Raw genomic sequence first — 19,758 nt, forward strand, 5'->3', positions numbered from 1 at the left:
ACGGCTCCACTCGGCTCCAGGAGCTGAACGCGGCTGCCGGGGGCACCTTCCCCAACTCCCAAACTGTTCACGCCGGGCAGCGAGCTGGGCTGTAACGGGAGGCCGGCGTCTGGAACGCGGCACTGCAGGAGAGGAAAGTGCTGGGGGGAGCATTCGAGGGGACGCCCCGCTCAGCTCCCGTTCAGAGTTCGAGGAATCACCTTTCATCGGGGTTTCTGACACAAACATCCCGAACTCCCTCGCGGAAGCACCGACGCACGCCTCGGGAACACGATGCTGGAGGCTGAAGCAGAGCGGGGCAAAGCCATGCAAGGATTCCTCTTGCGAGGGAAAAATTCCACGTACAGCAGCCAGGAAAGCTTCCAGCACATCACTGAGCCACGGGCCCAGGAGGCACACTGCAAGGCTCAACGACAGCACAGGACCCAGGTTTTGCCACGTGTTTTACAGTATTTTTATTCTGGGGGAAAAGTTTTACATGAGAAAGTCAGGTAAGGCAGATCTAGAATGCACATTTTATTTAAGTAAAAAAAAAACAAAACAAACAGACAACATGGGTAAGGTAGACAATAACTTTTTATATTCTGCCTATACAATAATATTCCTCTCTTTTTATCCACTGCCACGCTACTATAATGGATCTGTTCTAGTCTAGTTTTAAGGTTGTCCAGTTAAGTTGCCTGAAGATTCTTTGAACAAGTTGACCTTTACCTGTTTAGAGTTTCTTCTCTGAAACATTCATATATTATACAGGATATACAGATTTTTTTGAAACAGGACACTTAAAAACACACACAACTATAGCCGCAACACTATCGTAGCTGCATTGTAGCGATTACGTTGTTCAGCCAGCTGTAGACTCTGTATGTACAATTAGTTTTTATAGTGTTATTTACACAGATGGACTAAAAGCTATCTTTCATCTAAAAGGTAAAGGCTCTTGTGTTGAAGGATGTGCAGTTTCATAGCCCTGTGAAAAAAAGAAAAAAACAAAACCACGACAATTATATACACTGTAAACAGCACAAGGCATGAGAATCTCCTCCTACCCAGACAATCTCGCAGGAAAGTGTATGTGCACTAATATTCCTCCTCCGCTTCGGCTCCCGCTCCTCTGGCTTTCTTATGGATCGCACGGTTAAAGCTGTGGCAGGCAGGAACCCAGTGATTGTCATGAAGACCTAACTTACAGCCCGGGATGCCCTTCTGCGACCGGTGACAGCACATCCAGTACCCCGGCCCGTAGGGTAAAGCTTGACAGTAGGGCTTGGGGTGCCAGCGGCACAGCGATACGTCCCCCTTCACGTACTTCTTCTTGCACTGCTTGCAAGGGTCTTCTCTGTAGCGGGGATCGCGGACCCAGCGGGAGTCTGCCGGCCTGATGTTGTAGTATTCGATGATGAATTTGAAGTAGTAGCAAGTGCATTTGAGGGCGACCAGACTCCAAGTAGGAAGCAATTCGAAAATCTTCACGATGATGTGGTGAGGGAGGAAGGCCATATACTGCTGAGGCTCCAAAAGCTGCTGAATTTTAAACCTGGTCTCCAGAAAGTCATGCGAAACCTGCCTTTTCAAGCAGGAGGCGTCAAGTACTTGCAAAGCCCCTTCTGTCGGAGGGACAGGAAGGGCAGATGGCTCCGTAGGGACGCCGTCTCCGAGGCGCGATCTGTCAGATGCCAGAGCATCCTCATCCTCGTTTTGGGCTACTTCTGGCTTTTCATGGGTGCTTTCCCGCAGCGGCTGTTGCTTGTGAGCGGCAGGCTGGTCAGCCTGGAGAAAAAACAGCCTCCCTGGGAGCAGATCTTCGCCAGAGCCGCCGTTAGAGAGCTTCTCCTTCCTGCATCCCTTCTCGGTCTTGGTGACCGATATGCTGATGCACAAGGGCTCCTTCCTAGCAGGGTGCAGGCTCTGCTTTGGGAAAGTTACAGCCTCTTTCAACGTACAATCAACAGTCGCGCTCCTGCTCTGCAAGGAAGCCGGTGGCAGCCCGGCAGCAGCCGGACACGCAGGCGGCAGAGGTCCGGGAGGCTCGATCCGCGTTTCGGAGTCGCTCCTGCCCGCGGTTATCGCCAACACCGCACGAGCCAGTCCCGAATTCACATTCCCCACCCGAGCATCCAGCCCAGGGGGAAAAGGCTGCCGAGCAGCACCATCCCACAGCTCGCTGTCACCCAGACGCCCGCACCGTCCTCCGTACCCGGCCTCCGCCGGCGCCGAGCAGACGCTCCCCGCCTCCCCCTCGGGCTGGGTGCCGTTGGCCAGGAGCACCCTCCCGACGTTTCTGCGGAAGCTGTTGTTCCGCGAGAGGCTCCCGGCCTCCCGCTCGCTCTGCCGCCTCAAGCACTCCGACTCCAGCTTGGCCACCATGTCCAGCACGCGCACGGGCTCGCCCTGCTGCTGCTCGCCCCTCTCCGCGGGCACCTCGCACGGCCCGGCAGAGGAGAAAGGGTCTGAGCTGGGAAGCGCGCCTTTAGGCTGAGCGCTCAGCCTCGTCGCAGAAGCAGGCGTGCAGGTTTTCGTGCAGTCCACCAGCAAAGCACTTGCTCGTTGCTCCAGGAAGGCGACCATCTCTATCACCGAGAGGGACCGGCCCGGGAACGCGCCCTCGCCGTTATCGGTCACGTAATGCACCGAACAGTGCTCGATGCCGCAGGCGAAAGGCTCCGGCGGGGAGCACCTGGCGTTCACGTCCCTCATACTTTCCAGTTGAATTTTGGCTTTTTTAAGATCCGCTGATTTTTTCCTGCGTTTAGCCGTTCTTCCGTCGATATCCCACGTGCTTTTGACTTTCATCGAGCCTAGCCGGGGGTCGCCGCTGCCCTGCTGGGCCGCAAAGAACGCGATCTTCTCCTTCGTGTTGCCAGGTTTCACGACAGCCCAGACATCCAGAGGCCCTTCCCCTTCTTCTCCCTGGTGAATGGTTGCAGACAGGGCGTTCTTCTTGTCCCTCGCGCTTGGGCCATCCACTGGACCCTTCCCGTTCATATTGCACATAGTATTTGGATAAATAATCCCCAGAAGCTTCCGAGATGGAGTCACCAGGGAGGGTTTCGGGAAAACGCTCAGTTTGGTGCAGTCAGGGGTGTATTTTTCTACTCGTGCTGATCTCTGATGGCTCACCGGTGGGCCTCGCCAGGAATCCTGGCTGATTTCTGGCGATCTCTCTTTCTTCTGTATCTTGAGATATGGCTTTAAGTGCATACCAGAAACCCTAGAAAAACACAAAGGGGAGAAGTTATGGTTGCAAGTTCTCCTGGAACTGGAGAAGGTGACGCAGCGTAGGCACCAGCTCTACGCTTCCCGCTCTACGTCAAGCGGTGCACACTTCCACAGGAACCACAGGAGAAAGGAAAAGCAGCAACGAAGGCTGCAACAGCCAACCTTGGAGAACTTCTTGCCATGGGATTACAATCTAAAGGATCTCCCGTTAGAGACATCTGCTCTCAGGGAGCTGCAAGGAGAAATCCTAACGTTTAAGTTACATCCATCGTACGACCAGTGCTAGGGGTTCGTTCCAGAGCGAGAGCCTTCCTTCCGCCTGTTCATTTCTTAATCCTGTTGTAAGGTACGTGTGGGTCATGGGGTTTATCTTGACATTAGCTACCAGATAAGAGATATTTATGTATACTCTTTTCAGTAGATATGTATACTCTTTTCAGTAGATATGTATACTCTTTTCAGTAGATAAAGTACAGTTAAAGCTGGAAAGGGAAATGAGCAAGTGTAATTACACTTATCAGAGATCCCAGCAGATATCTAATCTCCTAACACCACCCAAAATTAAACCTGGCCTTTAGGATACGAACAATGGCAAATCTGGCGTACTCTCCCCAGAGAGGTCCTTACGCCATACCTCAGATGCCCTCCCAAAAGCGACAGAAGCGTCACGTACGGCTGAAGAGAACCACTTTCAACTACATGTTTTTATGGTTAAGAAATCAAGAGCTGCGCAGGAGACACTTGGACGCTGCGGACACCACCGCGGCAGCACCGCTCCTGCGCCAGCCCCAGGCACCCAGCTCCCTTCGGTTACACCTTCGCAGCCGTCTTCAATTCAAAGCTCGCACAACGCAAAAGCCCGCGGCGCTGCCACGTAGGACGCAATTATCAGGAGACTTCAGGCTCTTCTCCCGGGAGCATCGCACAAGCATATGACAGAACTAACTATAGATTATGTTTCCATGGTAATCTTTGAATTGTTACATTAAAAAGGCGGCCTCCTTTCCGAGACGGGGATAATCCGTGCTTGCGAGTTTAAAAACAGCAGGTTCAATGCCACGTTCATCACGAGCCGATACGGACACACTCAGACACTGAGGATGTTTCCCTTGACAGCCACCACCCAAACAGTTGCTTTCATATTGTGTTTCTACCCTAAAAACGGCTTTTAACTAAAAACCTCAAGGCCTAGCATCTATGAAGTCAGACAGCTTTGTAGTTGTAGTACCTGCGGTGAACACACGCTGGGCTCTCCCGTGCCATCACAGTTACCCAGATGTAACCAGCATAAATATTTGTTAGTCCTCGTAAATACTTTTTATGGCTGGCCTGAACCTTTCCCCTGTTGCACCAATACGGAAGAGAGGTAATTAAAGTAACGTTAAAAGCAACAGTCCCCACATTTGGTACTCCAGAAGGAATATCTTACGAGGGACGGAAAACCATATCCTACTCATGCACTCACAACAAAAGAGGAGAGGAAACAGTTAAGGTGACCCTGCTTCGGCAGGGGGGTTGGACTAGATGACCCACAGAGGTCCCTTCCAACCCCGAACATTCTATGATTCTGTGACCAGGGCGCACACCTCCCTCGAGACGCCCCAGGTTTGGGTTCTGGTTCTGTCCTCTCTCCTCCCGGTTTTATAGGGAGATTGTCACAGAGTCACAGAATGTTTGGGGGTGGCAGGGCCCTCTGTGGGTCACCCAGCCCAACCCCCTGCCCAAGCAGGGTCACCCACAGCAGGCTGCACAGCACCGCGTCCAGGCGGGGTCTGAACATCTCCAGAGAAGGAGACTCCACAGCCTTGGATTCACCTTGCTCTTGCCACCAGACAGTGCCAAACCACCTGCACCTCACCTACCGACTGCAGGGACACGAGAGCTCCCACCACGGCAGGTACGCCTACGCAGTCCCTGGGTTAGTTCTCTCCCCGTGCCTTCTGCATGCTCGTTCCAGCTCTTTTTGGAACTGGGTCACCTCCCAGTTTAGTCTCCTCTGCAAAACGCAATGGAGCTGTTTTGTTTGCCTTCTCAGTTGGATGCTAAAAACTAAAATAATCTGACAAAAATAGAACTTCAGGGTGCCGAAATAGATGAATAAAAGAGAATAGGAAACCAAGGCTGCTGCAATGTGTTTCAGCCTCATTTTCCACAGGGTCTGCCTCATCGCTGTCGCACGTTGTAGCTGAGCAGGGTCAGGCCACCAACGTGCTCGGGCCAGAGCCCAGCCCAGAAGAGCAGCAGGCGAACCATGAGCTGCTGCAGGGAACGGCGCCTGCAGCCCTCCCTGCCCCATCCAGACGGACACTGCGGAGCGGGGCTCTTCAGACGGGAGAGGGGAAAGCCGCAGCGGCTGCCCACCACCGCACCCTGGGGAGGAGAGGCACAAACAGTTAAATACCCGACTTCGCACATCGAAATCTGGTGAGCCAGGAGCAGAAGATCAAGTTCCATTCGTGAGTTTTCAGGCCAGGGTGTTTGAAAGATGAGCTGAACATGTTTTTAAAAGGCTGCCTTCAAGCAGTTTTCAGGAATCCACAGCAGGACAGTCGGTTCGACAGCCTTCATTAAGAGAAGCTGCAAACGAAGGTGGGAGCGGGTATTATACAAATGGAAACAGGACCCAACTGGTTACCCCAACGTGCTTGGAGGACATGTTTAGCCAGCAAAGTTGGTTCAGCTGCTCCCAGCTATTTCTGGTCTACGGAGAAAGACAAAGGGTAGAGTTATGCCTCACCTATTACAGATTTCTCGTTTAAGGTTATTATTTCCTCCTATGTTTCAGTTAGTCGCTGGCTTGGCCAACAATACCATTTAAGGTTGAAAAGTTATAATTTACATAACAAAATTATGCCTTAGTCAGAAGTTTTACTGCCAGAATAATTGCCTCATTTGAATTCAGCATTCAGTTCATTGTGCTGTTTTAAGGGATCCAGATTTAAAGCAAACCTTCATCTAATCACTTCAGGCAGCTATCAGGGAGCCCTGCTAACTCCACCGGCCCAGCCAGGTCGCAGTGCCACCTGCCTCCGGGTTCTGGGGCAGCGGGGAAGAGAATCTCCATTTTAAAAGGGATGTTAGCAATGGACCCTACCGGAAACGGGGAGAAAAAAGCCCCAAACCCACAACCCACTCCACGCACACTTTGCTGTGAACAGTAAGAAATAAGGACTTTTAGGCAAACATAGCTTCTTCCCCGCACGTCAGCAGCACATTTCATTTCCAGTTCCTAGAACTGGAACAAGGCTCCCGAGCAGAAACTGCTCTGAAGAGGACCCAGAGCCCAGTCCCCACCCCCAGACTACCTTCTTTCTGCAACACTTCAGTGCTGGCAGGCAGAGAATTGTGGCAGCTGCAGGTAAGTTTTTAAACATTTAAAACCACCAAAAATAGTCGTCAGAAGGTGAAGTCACTGGCAATTCCCTATGATGCTTAATTCCAGAATAATTCAGTTTGCTTTCCTCCACCCTTTAATTTATCAAGCTTCTAATTTTATCTTTAGAGACAACTCTTCCAAAGTTCAAGAAGCAAGCATAAAAGGTTTTCAATCCCAAATGTGCGGTTTTGAATTGCTGATAAGAGGTAAATCTGCCAAGAACGATGGGCACCGAAACAACGAGCAGTGCCACCTTGAAACTGTTCTTCCATCCTTAAGCAGACGAAACGAAAGGGCCGGTTTTTCTCTCAGCCACATCTGAAAAACAGGATACTGGCACTTCTGGAATGACACTGCTGTTTTTACAAGTCGTAACTACGGCTTGTTTCCACTGCAGTTTTATCGAGTTGGTTCCTGCGTGGGATTGATATAGAAATATGTCTCTATATATGCACAGACCCGCAAGCACAGCTCCTCTCCCTACCGAAGGGAAGACCCGTAAGTCACTGCGCCAAGCTGGCCACAATCCTTCTGCATTTATGTATCTTCTACATCACTGCAGCCTGGATGTAATATATTTACGTTAGTAGAAGCTCCAAAGGTGGAGGAAAAGCTGGTAGAAAAGGCTCGATTTTTACAGCTCCTTCCTAGGGTGCACAGAGAGTCTGCACCTGGGTCAGGGACTCTCACGACGCCCCGTGAAGGCAAAAGCTTTCCTCCGGCCAGCAAGAACAGAAAGCAGCGTCATCTGCTCAGAGAGCACATTCACACTGCCAGTTTTCTGGGCAAAACACCGGAAGGTTTTATTAAGGCGAAAATTTCAATCAAAACCCCAAAGTTTCCCGTGGACTTCTTTTGGTAAACACTAACTCCACTCAACAAAAGTTCCTGGGGTTGCTGACTGCACACGCAGTGCCAACTGTAACTCTGAAAAACCCCTCAGGGCATGCTAACACAAGGCAGAAGCCAAAAAAAAAAAAAAAAAGGAAGAAAAAAACCCCAACAACAATAAGAACTCACACCAAGCATAACCTCTGGCAAGGCATTTCTCCTCCCTGGCATCCCGTTTCTCTGTCTATCGAGCTTAGCTTCTCTGTAATGGACACTGCCAATTATGGAGGGCTGAGTACTGAATGCAAGTTAAACTCTGGGCAACCACTTGTTATTTCTGGAAGGACCCGGTGGGTCCTTTGGGCTCCATCTCCAGTACCATTTCCATCCCCTCCGCGCTGCTGGGGCAAGGCAGAGCAGACGGAGAGCTGCTTCAAAGGCATTCCACGGATTCTGCCGGGGCGGGAAAGTCCCGGCCGAGCAGCCGGGATGGACGACGCTCTGCTCCTCACTGGAGCTTGTTCCGGCGCGTGGCAAGCGTCCAAGCTCGGAGAAAGGCGCGTTGGGAAGCACGATGCTCCAGACCAGGGGCAGGTTTGACTTCAGCAGCTGCAGAGGCATCCGATTTCCAGAAAACCCGCTCCCTCGCAGCGATATTAAAGCAACGGCTCCTGACCCACCTCCCAGCGCCTGTGAAACTGCCTCCTGCTTCAATCACAAAGCCAGCGAGGACTGTCGCGGGCCTGGAGGGTAAACAGAAGGCATCGACCGCTGAAGCAGCGCTCTCCACACGAGGAGCCAGCCTGGGGGAAAGCAGGAGCAAGCCGTATCACAGAGCGTTCGGGGTTGGCAGGGACCTCTGGGGATCACCCAGTCCAACGCCCTCCTGAAGCAGGGTCACCCACAGCAGGCTGCACAGCACCGCATCCAGGCGGGGCTGGAATATCTCCAGAGAAGGAGACTCCACAGCCTCCCTGGGCAGCCTGGGCCAGGGCTCCGGCACCCTCAGAGGGAAGAGGTTCTTCCTCATCTTCAGCTGGAACTTCCTCTGCTTCAGTTTGTGCCCGTTGCCCCTTGTCCTGTCGCTGGTCACCACTGAACAGAGTCTGGCCCCGTCCTCCTGACACCTACCCTGCAGATATTTGTAGGCATTTATAAGGTCCCCTCGCAGCCTTCTCTTCTCCAGGCTGAACAAGCCCAGCTCCCTCAGCCTTTCCTCGGAGGAGAGATGCTCCAGTCCCCTAACCACCTTTGTAGCCCTCCACTGGTCTCTCTCCAGTAGCTCCTCATCTTTCTTGAACTGGGGAGCCCAGAACTGGACACAGCACTGCAGATGGGGCCTCACCAGGGCAGAGTAGAGGGAGAGGAGAACCTCCCTCGACCTGCTGGCCACACTCTTCTTAACGCACCCCAGAACACATGGGGCAGAGCTGGCCCAAAAGAGCTGAGGAGCTAAATGCAAAGTAGGCGCCCGACTCTTCACTTTGGATCCCTCGCCGTTCATTCACACGTCAGGTGTTCAAATAACCCGACTCTGGGGAGACGATACCCACATACAGCAGCATGCAGGCACAGCTATAAAATCCATAATGCGTACAATCTACCACACTCACCAAGCAGAGGTTCTGGGTGACAGGCTGCACGCCCAAGCCCAACACGCACAGACTACTCCAGTTGGAGGGCTCCTACCCATTTTAAGGTAAACACACACACGCACACACCCTTCCGCGTAACGCGCGGTATCCTCCGCTACTTTCTGGATTTTGCCCAGGAAGAAGTGCTGTTGCTCTGCCAGTCTTTTGTGCAAAAGCACTTACCGTGAAGTGAGTGACATAGAAGCAATTCTTTGTGGAGCCTGAGGAAGCTCAAACCCATGTCCCCTACTTCCCAGCCACACTACAGATCACACAGGGATGACAAAGCAGAGGGGAACAAAATCGCCTGAAAGACTTGATATTCAAGGTTAAGCTGCTCCAGAAACACGTAGCTGAAAGACGATGGGATAGCACGCCCGCCCGTGGTGGAGCAGGCTAAGATGAGAAGGAATCACACAAGTCATTTGGGAGAAGGACAGTAAGAAAAAATAAATGAGGTGTTTTTTTAGGGCTTCTGCTGAAAGCTGCTCAGAGCAGCAGAGATACAAAGGTAGTGACAGGTTTCCTTGTCTTCCTTGATTGAACATTTATTTTCTCATTTCTTAACTGCAAGAGGGCCAAGATCCTTCTGGATATCCTGGTGCAACAAATTTCTTCAAACAGTTAACGAGCCAACACAAAGCGATGCTATTGAGTCTTTGTCTTAGTGCACACGTAATGAGAACACACGAAAGGTTGCAGAAATTAACTGTGGACTGCGCTGTCATGAAGAGATTCAGAGTTCAAAGGAAGAACAAGCAAAAGTAGATCTGAAGGCAAGACATCAGGTTGTTCTTCTGAAACTCAAGACCGAAAGGAACCGGCTCATGAAGTCAGCTGCACGGTGGCGCGGAGGATTTCGCTGCAGACAGTGCAACCCAGCAGGCATTCTCCAGGAAACTCAAAAGGCGTTTTCATTTTCCAGAACACATCCCAGACAAGAACAGAAGAAACTCCAGCTGAACACGTTCCTTTGGGAAGGATATGAGGAGCAGACACAGGTTTCAAGCCACATCTCTTGGAAAGTTGTATCTTACAAGTCAAAAAGTCTAGCAATGAACGTGAGAACTGGTGCAGCATTAAGTCCCTGCGAAGATACTTAAAAACAAAGAAATAGTAAAAGGCTCTTCAGTTTGTCAGAAAGGGCAGGGAGAGAAACAGGGCTGCAAGCAAGGTCAGGGCAGAGATTAAAAGTACTCTAGGTACAGCACAAAATACTAAACTTGACTTTGTCTAAGAGGGGCAATAAGGGTGATCACGATGGCAAAAGCCCAGGGGTTAATCTGAACATGAACAGTAACCGGGGGAGGACTAAAAGGCTTCATGACAATTGTGAGGAGCGGCTCGTCTGTTTTAGAACCCAAAATAGGTGGGCTCGTAAACTGCAGGCCAAGAAGCAAGATTTATAAACCTCTTGAAATGCAACAATAAGACTTAATAAAACATGTGGCACATTGGAGGTGGCACTGCAGGGGAGAAGAAGGGAGAGAAGTTGCAGCCTCTCCAGGCCTGGCAGTCTGATTTCAGAATAAAGGTGCTCTGCAAATGAAGAGGATTAAGGCAACACAGAGAAAAAGGGGGAAGAGGGAATAGTTCAATATGCCAGACTAACCTAAAGGCTCTCAAAAAAGGTGATTTTTTTTTTTTTAGACAAATGCACTATGTCCTACTCACCTGGACTTCAGAAGGCACAAGGAGATTTATCAGTTAAAACAGATTGGCAGAGGAATGGGAAAACAGACAAAGGAGCTGGCTGAGCAGCAGACAGCTCCAGGTGATGCCGAGTAAGAAAATACCAGCCCGGAAACCAAAGACACACCTCAAGAACCAGCCTTGGGGACCCTCTGATTTTGTTCAGAGTGACCTCAGCACCAACGCTACAGGCGTGCTCAGGGAAATGAAAGGCATCACCACAGCGGCAGAGGCACAAAGCACCGAGTAACAGCAGGGGAGGAGAGTTCTGAAATACGGACGGTGATGCGCCAGGAAGCTGAACGCCAAGAAGTTCCCGAGGTAACTAAGAAAGGTGCGTTGGCCACCACAGACACATCTACGAAACAAAGGCACCTGGAGGGGTATTAAGGTATTAAATGATAGATTCAAGGCATCAGTGAGAAGCCCTCTTGCCAGATGTGCTCTGGAGTGCCACGTACGCTCTTTGTCGTGACTCAGAGGAGATTCACCCAGGCTGAGAACGATGATGACAGTCATTTTTCGAGAAGCTACTAGGTAACGCTTGGGTCATTTAGCACAGCAAAACCACAAGTGAGAGTACACAACTGCATTTTACAGCAAGAGAGTTAAACCACTGAAAAGAAGAAGTGATCCTTCAGTGAAAAGGAACACGAGCTCAAACAAGTGTATAAGCTGACATAAACCTTCAGCCTGAGAATCAAAAGAAGGTTCCTCATGGCACAGCTAGGTCTGTCATCTTCAGTAATGGTGTAATCTGCTGAAGGAGAGAAGGAAAGATGCAGTTGTTTTTAGGCTGGACTTCTAAATTTACAAAAGGAATTATGAGACACTGCTTGGAGCAAGGAGCTGGGTGACCCAGGAAGTCTTTTCCAGCACTAAATTATGAAGAGACTACCGTAGCGAGGATATGCTGTCTACACAACCACAAAGAACAAAGTTTAAAGTTTGCTTCAAACCCACACAGCTTTTGGAAACCAGCAAGCTGGCTCTCTTCCTCCAGACTGAGGAAGTTTAAAGAGTCTTGGTTTCAGAAAAAGAAAGGAAAAAAAAAGAGATATATTTTCAAGTAGCTTGAACTCAAACAAACTGGCATGTTCCTGCATTTGCATAAGGACAAGTTGTTCTGTACGGTGTTCCTATAACGAGACACAGTGAGAGGCGTTCACTTAATTGTCACATAAGCACAAGTGTTTGAGATCAATCGTGCATTTCTTCTTAATAAGAGACACAGGAGAATGAGCAATACAAAATCTGAGCTTAAGCTAATCTAATTACTTACTCCATAGTAAAGACAAACCGCAACGATTGCCAGTAGTTCCACTTGCTTTAAGCTGACTGCGTATTTTAAAGGCTATGACAAGCCATTCTCCAATTAAGTTTTACTTCAAAGCCATGTTCCCAAATTAATTTACAGCTGCTGCTAAAAAACCCAAAGATTTCTCCAAGTATAGTACCAGCTGCAGTGAATCTGTAGTTGTCATTATCAAATAAAAATGTCAAAGAACATTTCTGCCCTTAAGCCATTACAACATCTCACTTCAATGCTACCTGCGAGTAAGAATTTAGACCAAACACTTGAGCGACGCGCATGACAACGAGGAAGTAAGGAGAAGGCTAAATTGGTGCTAAATTCCTGACTACAGGGAGACCAACGGGTCTGTTCATACCGTTTGACTTGATAGAAGGTGGAAGATGTGGAGTTGAGCGGTTCCCTGTGGAGGCCAGCTCTGCAGGAACTCTTCATGGTAACTACCTCTCCAGCTAAGGCACGCCGTCACAGCCAGTCCATCCTGGGTTACGCGCAGGGATCCCCCATCAGCTTCCCCGGCCCCACACAGAGCTTCACCCTGTCTCTGCCACCTACAAACTGAACAAACAAGAGGTAGGTAAGGAGATCACGTTCAAGTACAGCAGCGACTGAAGCACAGGTCATCATTGGGACAAGGACTCTTCCTCAAGAGAAAGAAAATAAATCTCTACACACACCCATATATGCATACACATACATATATATAAATGATATATATATAAAAATAGAAAAGAACTTAACATCATCATGCCATCACTGCAGCTGGCGTTTCTGAACACCATTAAAATACAAATTAATGCACACACAATGCTTCTTCACCTTATACACAACTGCCGCGCTACCTTGGCACCTCCCGCGGAACGCGCTGTCCTCCGAGCTCCGTGCAAACAGGACGCACGAGATCTTCCTTGCTCGTTAGCACTGCATCAAGCTTTGGAGGGAAATCGCTGCTAGCAGTAAGATTTGACGCTGCCAGGAGTTACGTTAGCGTTCTAATCACAATAACGAGGCGGATTTCGTAAAGGACAAAAAAAACCACGCCACCACGCAGCCTCCAAGCCTCGCGAAAACTGCCCCGTCTGCATCACACGCAGATAAGGCAGCAGATTGCACCAAAACAAAACCGTTCCGCGGTATCTCTCGTTCGCACTAGGTTGCTGCCTTCTACGTCCTTGGAGCAGACTCCATTACCAGCGCTTTCATGCACTTTGACAGTGAAAGAACAACAACCTTCAAGCTGGAACGCAAAAGGCAAAAGTGACACAGCAAAAGAGCCCTGGAAAAACTCAAATACTTCAGCCTGAGCTGCCAGCAGATTGTTTTCGAGATCGTTTGCTTCCTCCCCAGAGGACCACGCACAATGGTGCTGTAATAAAGGAACGCCACTTGAAGATGCGAACCGCAGAGCCGCGTCCCCAGGGGACGTGTGATTTAGTGCAGCAGGTCGGTCTCTCCTTTTCACAGCTTTGCCCAGCGCTCCTGCAGCGGCATTTTCACGGTGCAGCCTGGCAGAGGCACTCGTGGAGGTCCGTGCTTGCAGGCAGCCAAGCTTTCGCGGAGATGGAGCCTCTCACACCACCCCTTTCGCAACAGCCGCCAGAGAAAAAAAAACCCCACGCAAAAGAGCACCTACCTAAGCACGGCTCAGTTAAGGAGTGCTTGACCAACGTGGTTTACAACTCAGCGCTGCCACTACCCGCTCCTGGCCTGGAAAGCCCGCTCTAACCTGGTAGTCACGCTCGCCGAGAAAGCGAGGAAGGATGACTTTCCAGGGAGGGGAAACAGAAACTGGTTTAGATCCAGCTGACCTGATGTCTGCTATAGCAATTTCACAGCTCCTCTAGTGACGGTGAATGAGAGGTTAATCACTTGCCTACATCTGAGTAAGCAGGAGCCTAAAATAATATATAAAATATTATATAAACACATTCCAGTCTTCACGAAGAAATCTCTGCTGAGCTCTACGCAAGGCGAGGAAACGTGCTGGACGGCGGAGCCGGAGGCCTCGCGCTGGCAGCGCTGGAGGATGAGCATGCCCTCCGCACCACAAACTCAGAAGGACAAGGAGTTAGGCTGCCGTGGTGAACAGCAGCAGAAATCAAAGCTTTGCAATTAAACACCATTTTCATTAGACTGCTCGGAGCCTCCAACAAGGATCTACCTGAAAGAGTGAAACCCAGGCACAAAAATCAGCCGTTTCTCATGTTCTGTGGGCTGTAAAATATATATCCACAAACAGTAATGTCAAGAAACAAGCACATGCCTAGTGCTTTATGAAAATCAAAAGTTAAACACAGAATCATTACTTTCCCATGAACCATCAGCAAGAGGCACTGAAATTCTGACTTTTATCCAAGCTTTTGTCTGGCTTCCCCTTCTGGCTTTACTGACACCAGCATTTCAGACTCAGCAGGAACTGTATCACAGAAACACGATCGTGTCCACACCCAAATAAACGCAGCCATACCATTTCAAGGGTGCCAGTCACTTTTTCAACAGCTAAAACTCTCTCCGTGTATTCCCAGTTCGGAATACCTTAGTATCCTAGTCCTACTCCTTTGCAGATCAACTGAGAAGTAAAAGATAAAAAGCCAGGCAAAAAACAATTGAAAGCAAAAGATCACCTTGTTTGCATTAAAGAGCCTGAGAAGCGAAACCATCAAGCGAACCGGTTCAGGTCAGGGGCAGCCACAACCCCGACCCGAACACAAGCACCGTACGGTGGGACGTCACGCGTTGAAGCAGGGCCCAGCACCTACTAGAGGGAAGCAGAAGCTGACAAAGCAGACACAGACACGTTCAGCTGAGCTCTGCAGCCCAGATCCGAACACAGCTCCACACAAAGCATGCTTTTTCCCCCTCCTCTAGCTGCTGGGCTGTAGGGAAGAGCTGAAACAGAGTATTAATGCCAGCAAGCTACTGACAAATTCCTACTGTGTAAGTAGCAAAAAGCTGTGCTTGTGAATTAGAGAAAGAAAAAAAAAACCCAAACCAATTAGCATCCAAGCGAGCACAGAGATACTTACTGCCTTGCAACTACCAGCGCGTGTTTCTTTACCGAGGCTGATCCTTATCAGCAGGTGCTTCAGCCGGCTTGTTAGTTTTGCAGAGAGTTGGGTACAGCCCGAAAACTGAAATACAGATGCACAGAGAAAGAAAACATAAGAGGAAGCTAAAAACCTAATCTCGTCGTTCTCCTGGTCTGAAACCACCCCCGAACATAAGCCTGTATGCCTAAGATGTGGGAAGGGCTCCGATTCTGGCAGCAGGGAGCATCACGTCCTCTCAGCAACGGACAGCAGTTCGCTGCGTGGTCCCACAGAACTCCCCGTCTTATCGTCAGTTCTGAACGCTGCTCCGGTTTAGGACAATAAATGTATTAACTCAATTAGCATGGATGGGGGGGGAATCGAGGTCTCTTCATCTGCGCAGCAATAGGCTACAGCTTTTTTATTTCCTTTACAGGCTGGAGAGGTGGGCCTGCGTGAACCGCATGAAGTTCACCAGGGCCAAGTGCATGGTCCTGCACGTGGGTCAGGGCAATCCCAAACACAAGTACAGGCTGGGCAGAGAGCGGCTTGAGAGCAGCCCTGAGGAGAAGGACCTGGGGGTGCTGCTGGATGAGAAGCTCAACGTGAGCCGGCAATGTGCGCTGGCAGCCCGGAAAGCCAACCGTGTCCTGGGCTGCATCCAGAGCAGCGTGGGCAGCAGGGCGAGGGAGGGGATTCTGCCCCTTTACTCCGCTCTCGTCAGACCCCACCTGGAGTCCTGCATCCAGCTCTGGAGCCCCCAACATAGAAAGGACATGGATGTGTTGGAGCGGGGCCAGAGGAGGCCACAATGATGATCAGAGGGCTGGAGCACCTCTGCTACGAGGACAGGCTGAGGGAGCTGGGGCTGTTCAGCCTGGAGAAGAGAAGGCTGCGGGGAGACCTTGGAGCAGCTGCCAGTGCCTGGAGGGGCCGACAGGAAGGATGGAGAGGGGCTTTTCACAAGGGTGTGCAGTGATAGGACAAGGGGGAACGGCTGTAAACTAAAAGAGGGCAGATTTAGATTAGAAATTAGGAAGAAATTCTTCCCCATGAGGGTGGTGAGGCCCTGGCCCAGGTTGCCCAGAGAAGCTGTGGCTGCCCCCTCCCTGGCAGTGTTCAAGGCCAGGTTGGATGGAGCTCTGAGCACCCCGGTCTGGTGGAAGATGTCCCTGCTGATGGCAGGGGGGTTGGAACCAGATGAGCTTTAAGGTCCCTTCCAACCCTGACCATTCCATGATTCTGTATTTTGATAGCTGAAGCTTTACTGCAAGAGCCAGCGTGTTTTACACAGTAGCAACATTAACTGATAAACGAGTCCAAAGGATGGGCACACATCCTTTCTGAAGATTTGCTGCCTAGGAAGGAAGCCATGGCCCCAGGACTGGCCCTGAGCAGTCTGTCCCCCCACCTCCACGCAGGGCTCGCTTCGGGCTGCTCCGCAGGGCCATCGCGCTGGGTCAGCTGGGCAAAGAGCAGCAGCACCCCGAGGATGCAGAAGAAAGCAGCGGCGGGCATTTCAGAGGGGAGCTCAGAAGAGTTAACACCAAAAACCAGTCATTACAAAGGACAGGTAATCTGTTAAAAATAAAAAAGATGCCAGCGCCGGGGCCTTACAAGAGATCTCCATGTGAGTTTTTGTTTTTTCTTGCGAGAGCAGGGTTGCATGCCCACTCTCCCCACTCGGCTCAAGTTTAGGTTGTTACAGGATACTTGGCTCTAAAAGCACGTTCCACCAGACACGCAGTTCTGCAGATTCCCAGCCCTCCAGGCCTCCACCCACCCTGGAACACCCAGAACAGCACCAGACTCTCCCAAGCAAGAGGCTCTGGCAGAAAGCTTTCCCCAGTCCCCATGTTCACATTTCACGGTACAGCCAGTGGTCCCCAGCAGCTCCCAGACTAGGTCGGCAGCAAGATGATACGCCAGGTCCTCATTCTCAGCCTCTGAAGACACCTACAGGAACACAACCCTTCCTGTTTCACTGTTTGTCATGTAATATCTACTTATTTTAAACACCTTAAAGAACACTCTTTTAACACTAAGTTCACCAGCTAGGTTTTGCTTTTTTTATTTAATAGAACAGTCTTAGGCAAAATAAAACAACCATGTTCTAGCTAAAGCTATCTTACATGACCTCACATTTGTGTTTCCATCCACCTGCAGCTGGCAACAAACCCTCACATGAAACTAGATCTTGGTATTTAGTAAAGACACTGCGTCCAACTCACAAGCATTAAGAGATACAAAGATTAATACCTACAATCAGATGAGATTCTCCGAGTCCTGCTGAACTGCAGACCAGCCTTTTCCCCTGCAGCAGGCGGCTACGGGAGCCACCACAGACCTTGTTTGCCTTGTGAAACCTCAGGTGCTCAGCTTCCCCTCTGTCTGATGGTCAAAAAGTCTAACTTTGCATGCATCTGATGTTATCTAACAGCAATAAAGCTGCCACAGGGGTTCTAGGGGGAATGAACCTTCCCATGCCTACTTACACACTAAAACCTGCTGATACCGCTTCCTCCAGGCACCGGGAATCAGAGCCGGCCAAGCAGCAAGCACCTCATCACCACGGCCCTTGGCTCGTTTCCCCACCAAATTCACCTCAGCCCTTCTCAAAGCTCCACCAAGCTCCCACCCACAGCCTGGATAACAACCAGACAGAGCAGTTACTTAACCAAAATCTGAAGATCCCCACGTAAATCCGAGCTTGGGCATCCCTGTCGGCAGGGAGCACGTGGATGCTCCGAAACACGGCACAGCCCCACAGCCCTTTTGGTCACTGTAACTCCAGCCACGCTGGGGTCTCATCCCTCTCTTCCTTCCAGTCCTCCCCCTGTATCCGTGCTGGATAAATCCCGTCTGGTTTCTCACCTGAAGCAGCTCAAGGAGGTGAGCTAGCAGAAAATTAACCCAGCAGAGGTCGGCTCCCTGAACCCACTGACCTCCACCAGCAAAGCCCGGCGGGATGAGGCTCTCAGCAACTCAAACTGGACCCGTCTGCCTCAAATCCGCACCTTGAATCGTGCCAGGAAAGCCGTCTGCCACAAAGTGGGTTTTAGCTTCTTCCCAGTCAGTGGAAAGGAACGCTTTCGACTGCGGTGTGCGACACACAGAGCGATTCGGAAGCGGAGAAACAAGCGTGCAGGGCTCCAAGGCAACACTCGACTCTCCAGTGCTGTCAAACAGCGCTGCTTGCTGTACCGATAAGCACACAAAATACTTATTCTAATGAGGTACTACAGGGAGGACCTCTCTTCCTTCCAAGATCACGTCAGTAAAGAACAAAAGGTTTCAAATTTATCACTGCTGCGATTTCTCTCCTCTAGGTGTGGTTAGCGTTGGAAGGACTAAGTTGTCCACTCTCCCCTCGAAAGAGAAATCTCAAAAGGGAAAAAGCAAAAGGAAAGGTAAGCTCTGCTGCACCTTGTTAGCCCTGTATTTTAATATCGGGGAAAAAATCATCTCACAAGTGTTTCCCTTGTTCAGCTATTCCTGAAAGGCTTCAGCTGTCTTGCACAATCTGGGTAAGGACATCACCTGTTGTTCAACAGGGAAGAAGTTAAGAACTGGCTCATTAGATTTGTTCTGCTTGATCCAAGAGGAAAACAAAACCAGTAAATCCCTCACTTGCCAATGCTGCTCCAGCGCTGGGGACAAATGCACCCAGATCACACACCACTCCGCTTTCTAGCAAGCTGCCACCTCCTTTGGCACTCCCTGCCACCGCGTAGCCCACGGTGTGCCCCGAATGACAAACAGGGGGTCGCGGAACACCCCCGAGCGGGGCTAGAGCTGCTGGGTACGGGTAGAAATCCTCGCTGTACCGCTCCCCACTTGAGGCCACAGGATCCACAAGCCACGTCCAAATTACTCAGCATATAAAACCAGATTTGTTCTGCCGTGCAGATTCTGAATTACATGAAAGGCCACTTTCTTGGGGCGAGGGGAAGGAGAAAGTTTCCAGAAGCTTTCCTATTATAGAAGCAATAGAGCTGGTTCCAAAAATAGTAGCGAAGCAGTCCCGGAGCTCTGGAGACGTTGTGCCCTCGTTTTGTCAGGCTGAGGTCTCATCGGATTGCTCCTGTACATGCAAAGAACGGCAGAAATGACTGCAAGATGAAGAAGCGACATTAGATGGGAGTTTTAGGACAAACACCAGAGGCAGAAATCCAGGCAGCCTACAGGAAAGGGATCAGCTGGAATGCCAACAGAGAGCCAACCTGCCCCACTTCAGACAAAGCCAGTTAAAACCAGCAAAGAGAAGAATCCCATCTTTTCCAAGAACGCAATGTTAGTTCGCTGAAGATCCTGATTATTATTACAGCACTGACGTGGCAGATTAGGATTGTCAATGCTCATTTGATCGCCCTGTGTCACCTGTGGGTGTTAGGGATCCTGGCTGGAAAGGTCCACTTGACCCATTTTGGCATGCACTTGTGTTTTGGTTTGGCCTGGAGAAACGCCAGGTGCCCACCAAAACCGCTCCATCACTCCCCTTCCTCAACTGGACAGGAGAGAAGGGAAATATGATGAAAGGCTCGAGGGCTGCGACAAGGACAGGAAGAGATCACTCACCAATTACCATCACGGACAAAACAGACTGAACTTGGGGAGAAAAGGGATTTTAATTCATCACCAATCAAATCAGAGTAGGATAGTGAG

At 50.3% G+C, this 19,758-nt stretch overlaps 1 protein-coding gene across 7 annotated transcripts in view; it reads right to left on the bottom strand.

The window, feature by feature from the left end:
- Positions 1-430: 430 nt before the first annotated feature.
- Positions 431-19,758, bottom strand: part of FBXO34 (F-box protein 34) — a 46,176-nt gene continuing 26,848 nt past the window's right edge. For 4 of the 7 annotated variants that reach the window (XM_075427069.1, XM_075427067.1, XM_075427070.1 and 1 more), the window contains 3 exons: positions 15,091-15,195; positions 12,423-12,622; positions 431-3,211 (listed from right to left, as the gene is read on the bottom strand). In XM_075427069.1, the coding sequence (XP_075283184.1) occupies positions 1,081-3,211; positions 12,423-12,499 (2,208 nt within the window). In that variant the 5' untranslated portion in view covers positions 12,500-12,622; positions 15,091-15,195 and the 3' untranslated portion in view covers positions 431-1,080. Of the gene's footprint in view, positions 3,212-12,422; positions 12,623-12,883; positions 13,102-15,090; positions 15,196-19,758 lie in introns of those variants that run through there. The other 3 variants (XM_075427071.1, XM_075427072.1, XM_075427073.1) reach the window with 2 other exon arrangements.

This window comes from Opisthocomus hoazin, chromosome 7 (assembly GCF_030867145.1).
Source record: "Opisthocomus hoazin isolate bOpiHoa1 chromosome 7, bOpiHoa1.hap1, whole genome shotgun sequence".
In the NCBI taxonomy this organism is placed as follows: Eukaryota; Metazoa; Chordata; class Aves; order Opisthocomiformes; family Opisthocomidae; genus Opisthocomus; species Opisthocomus hoazin.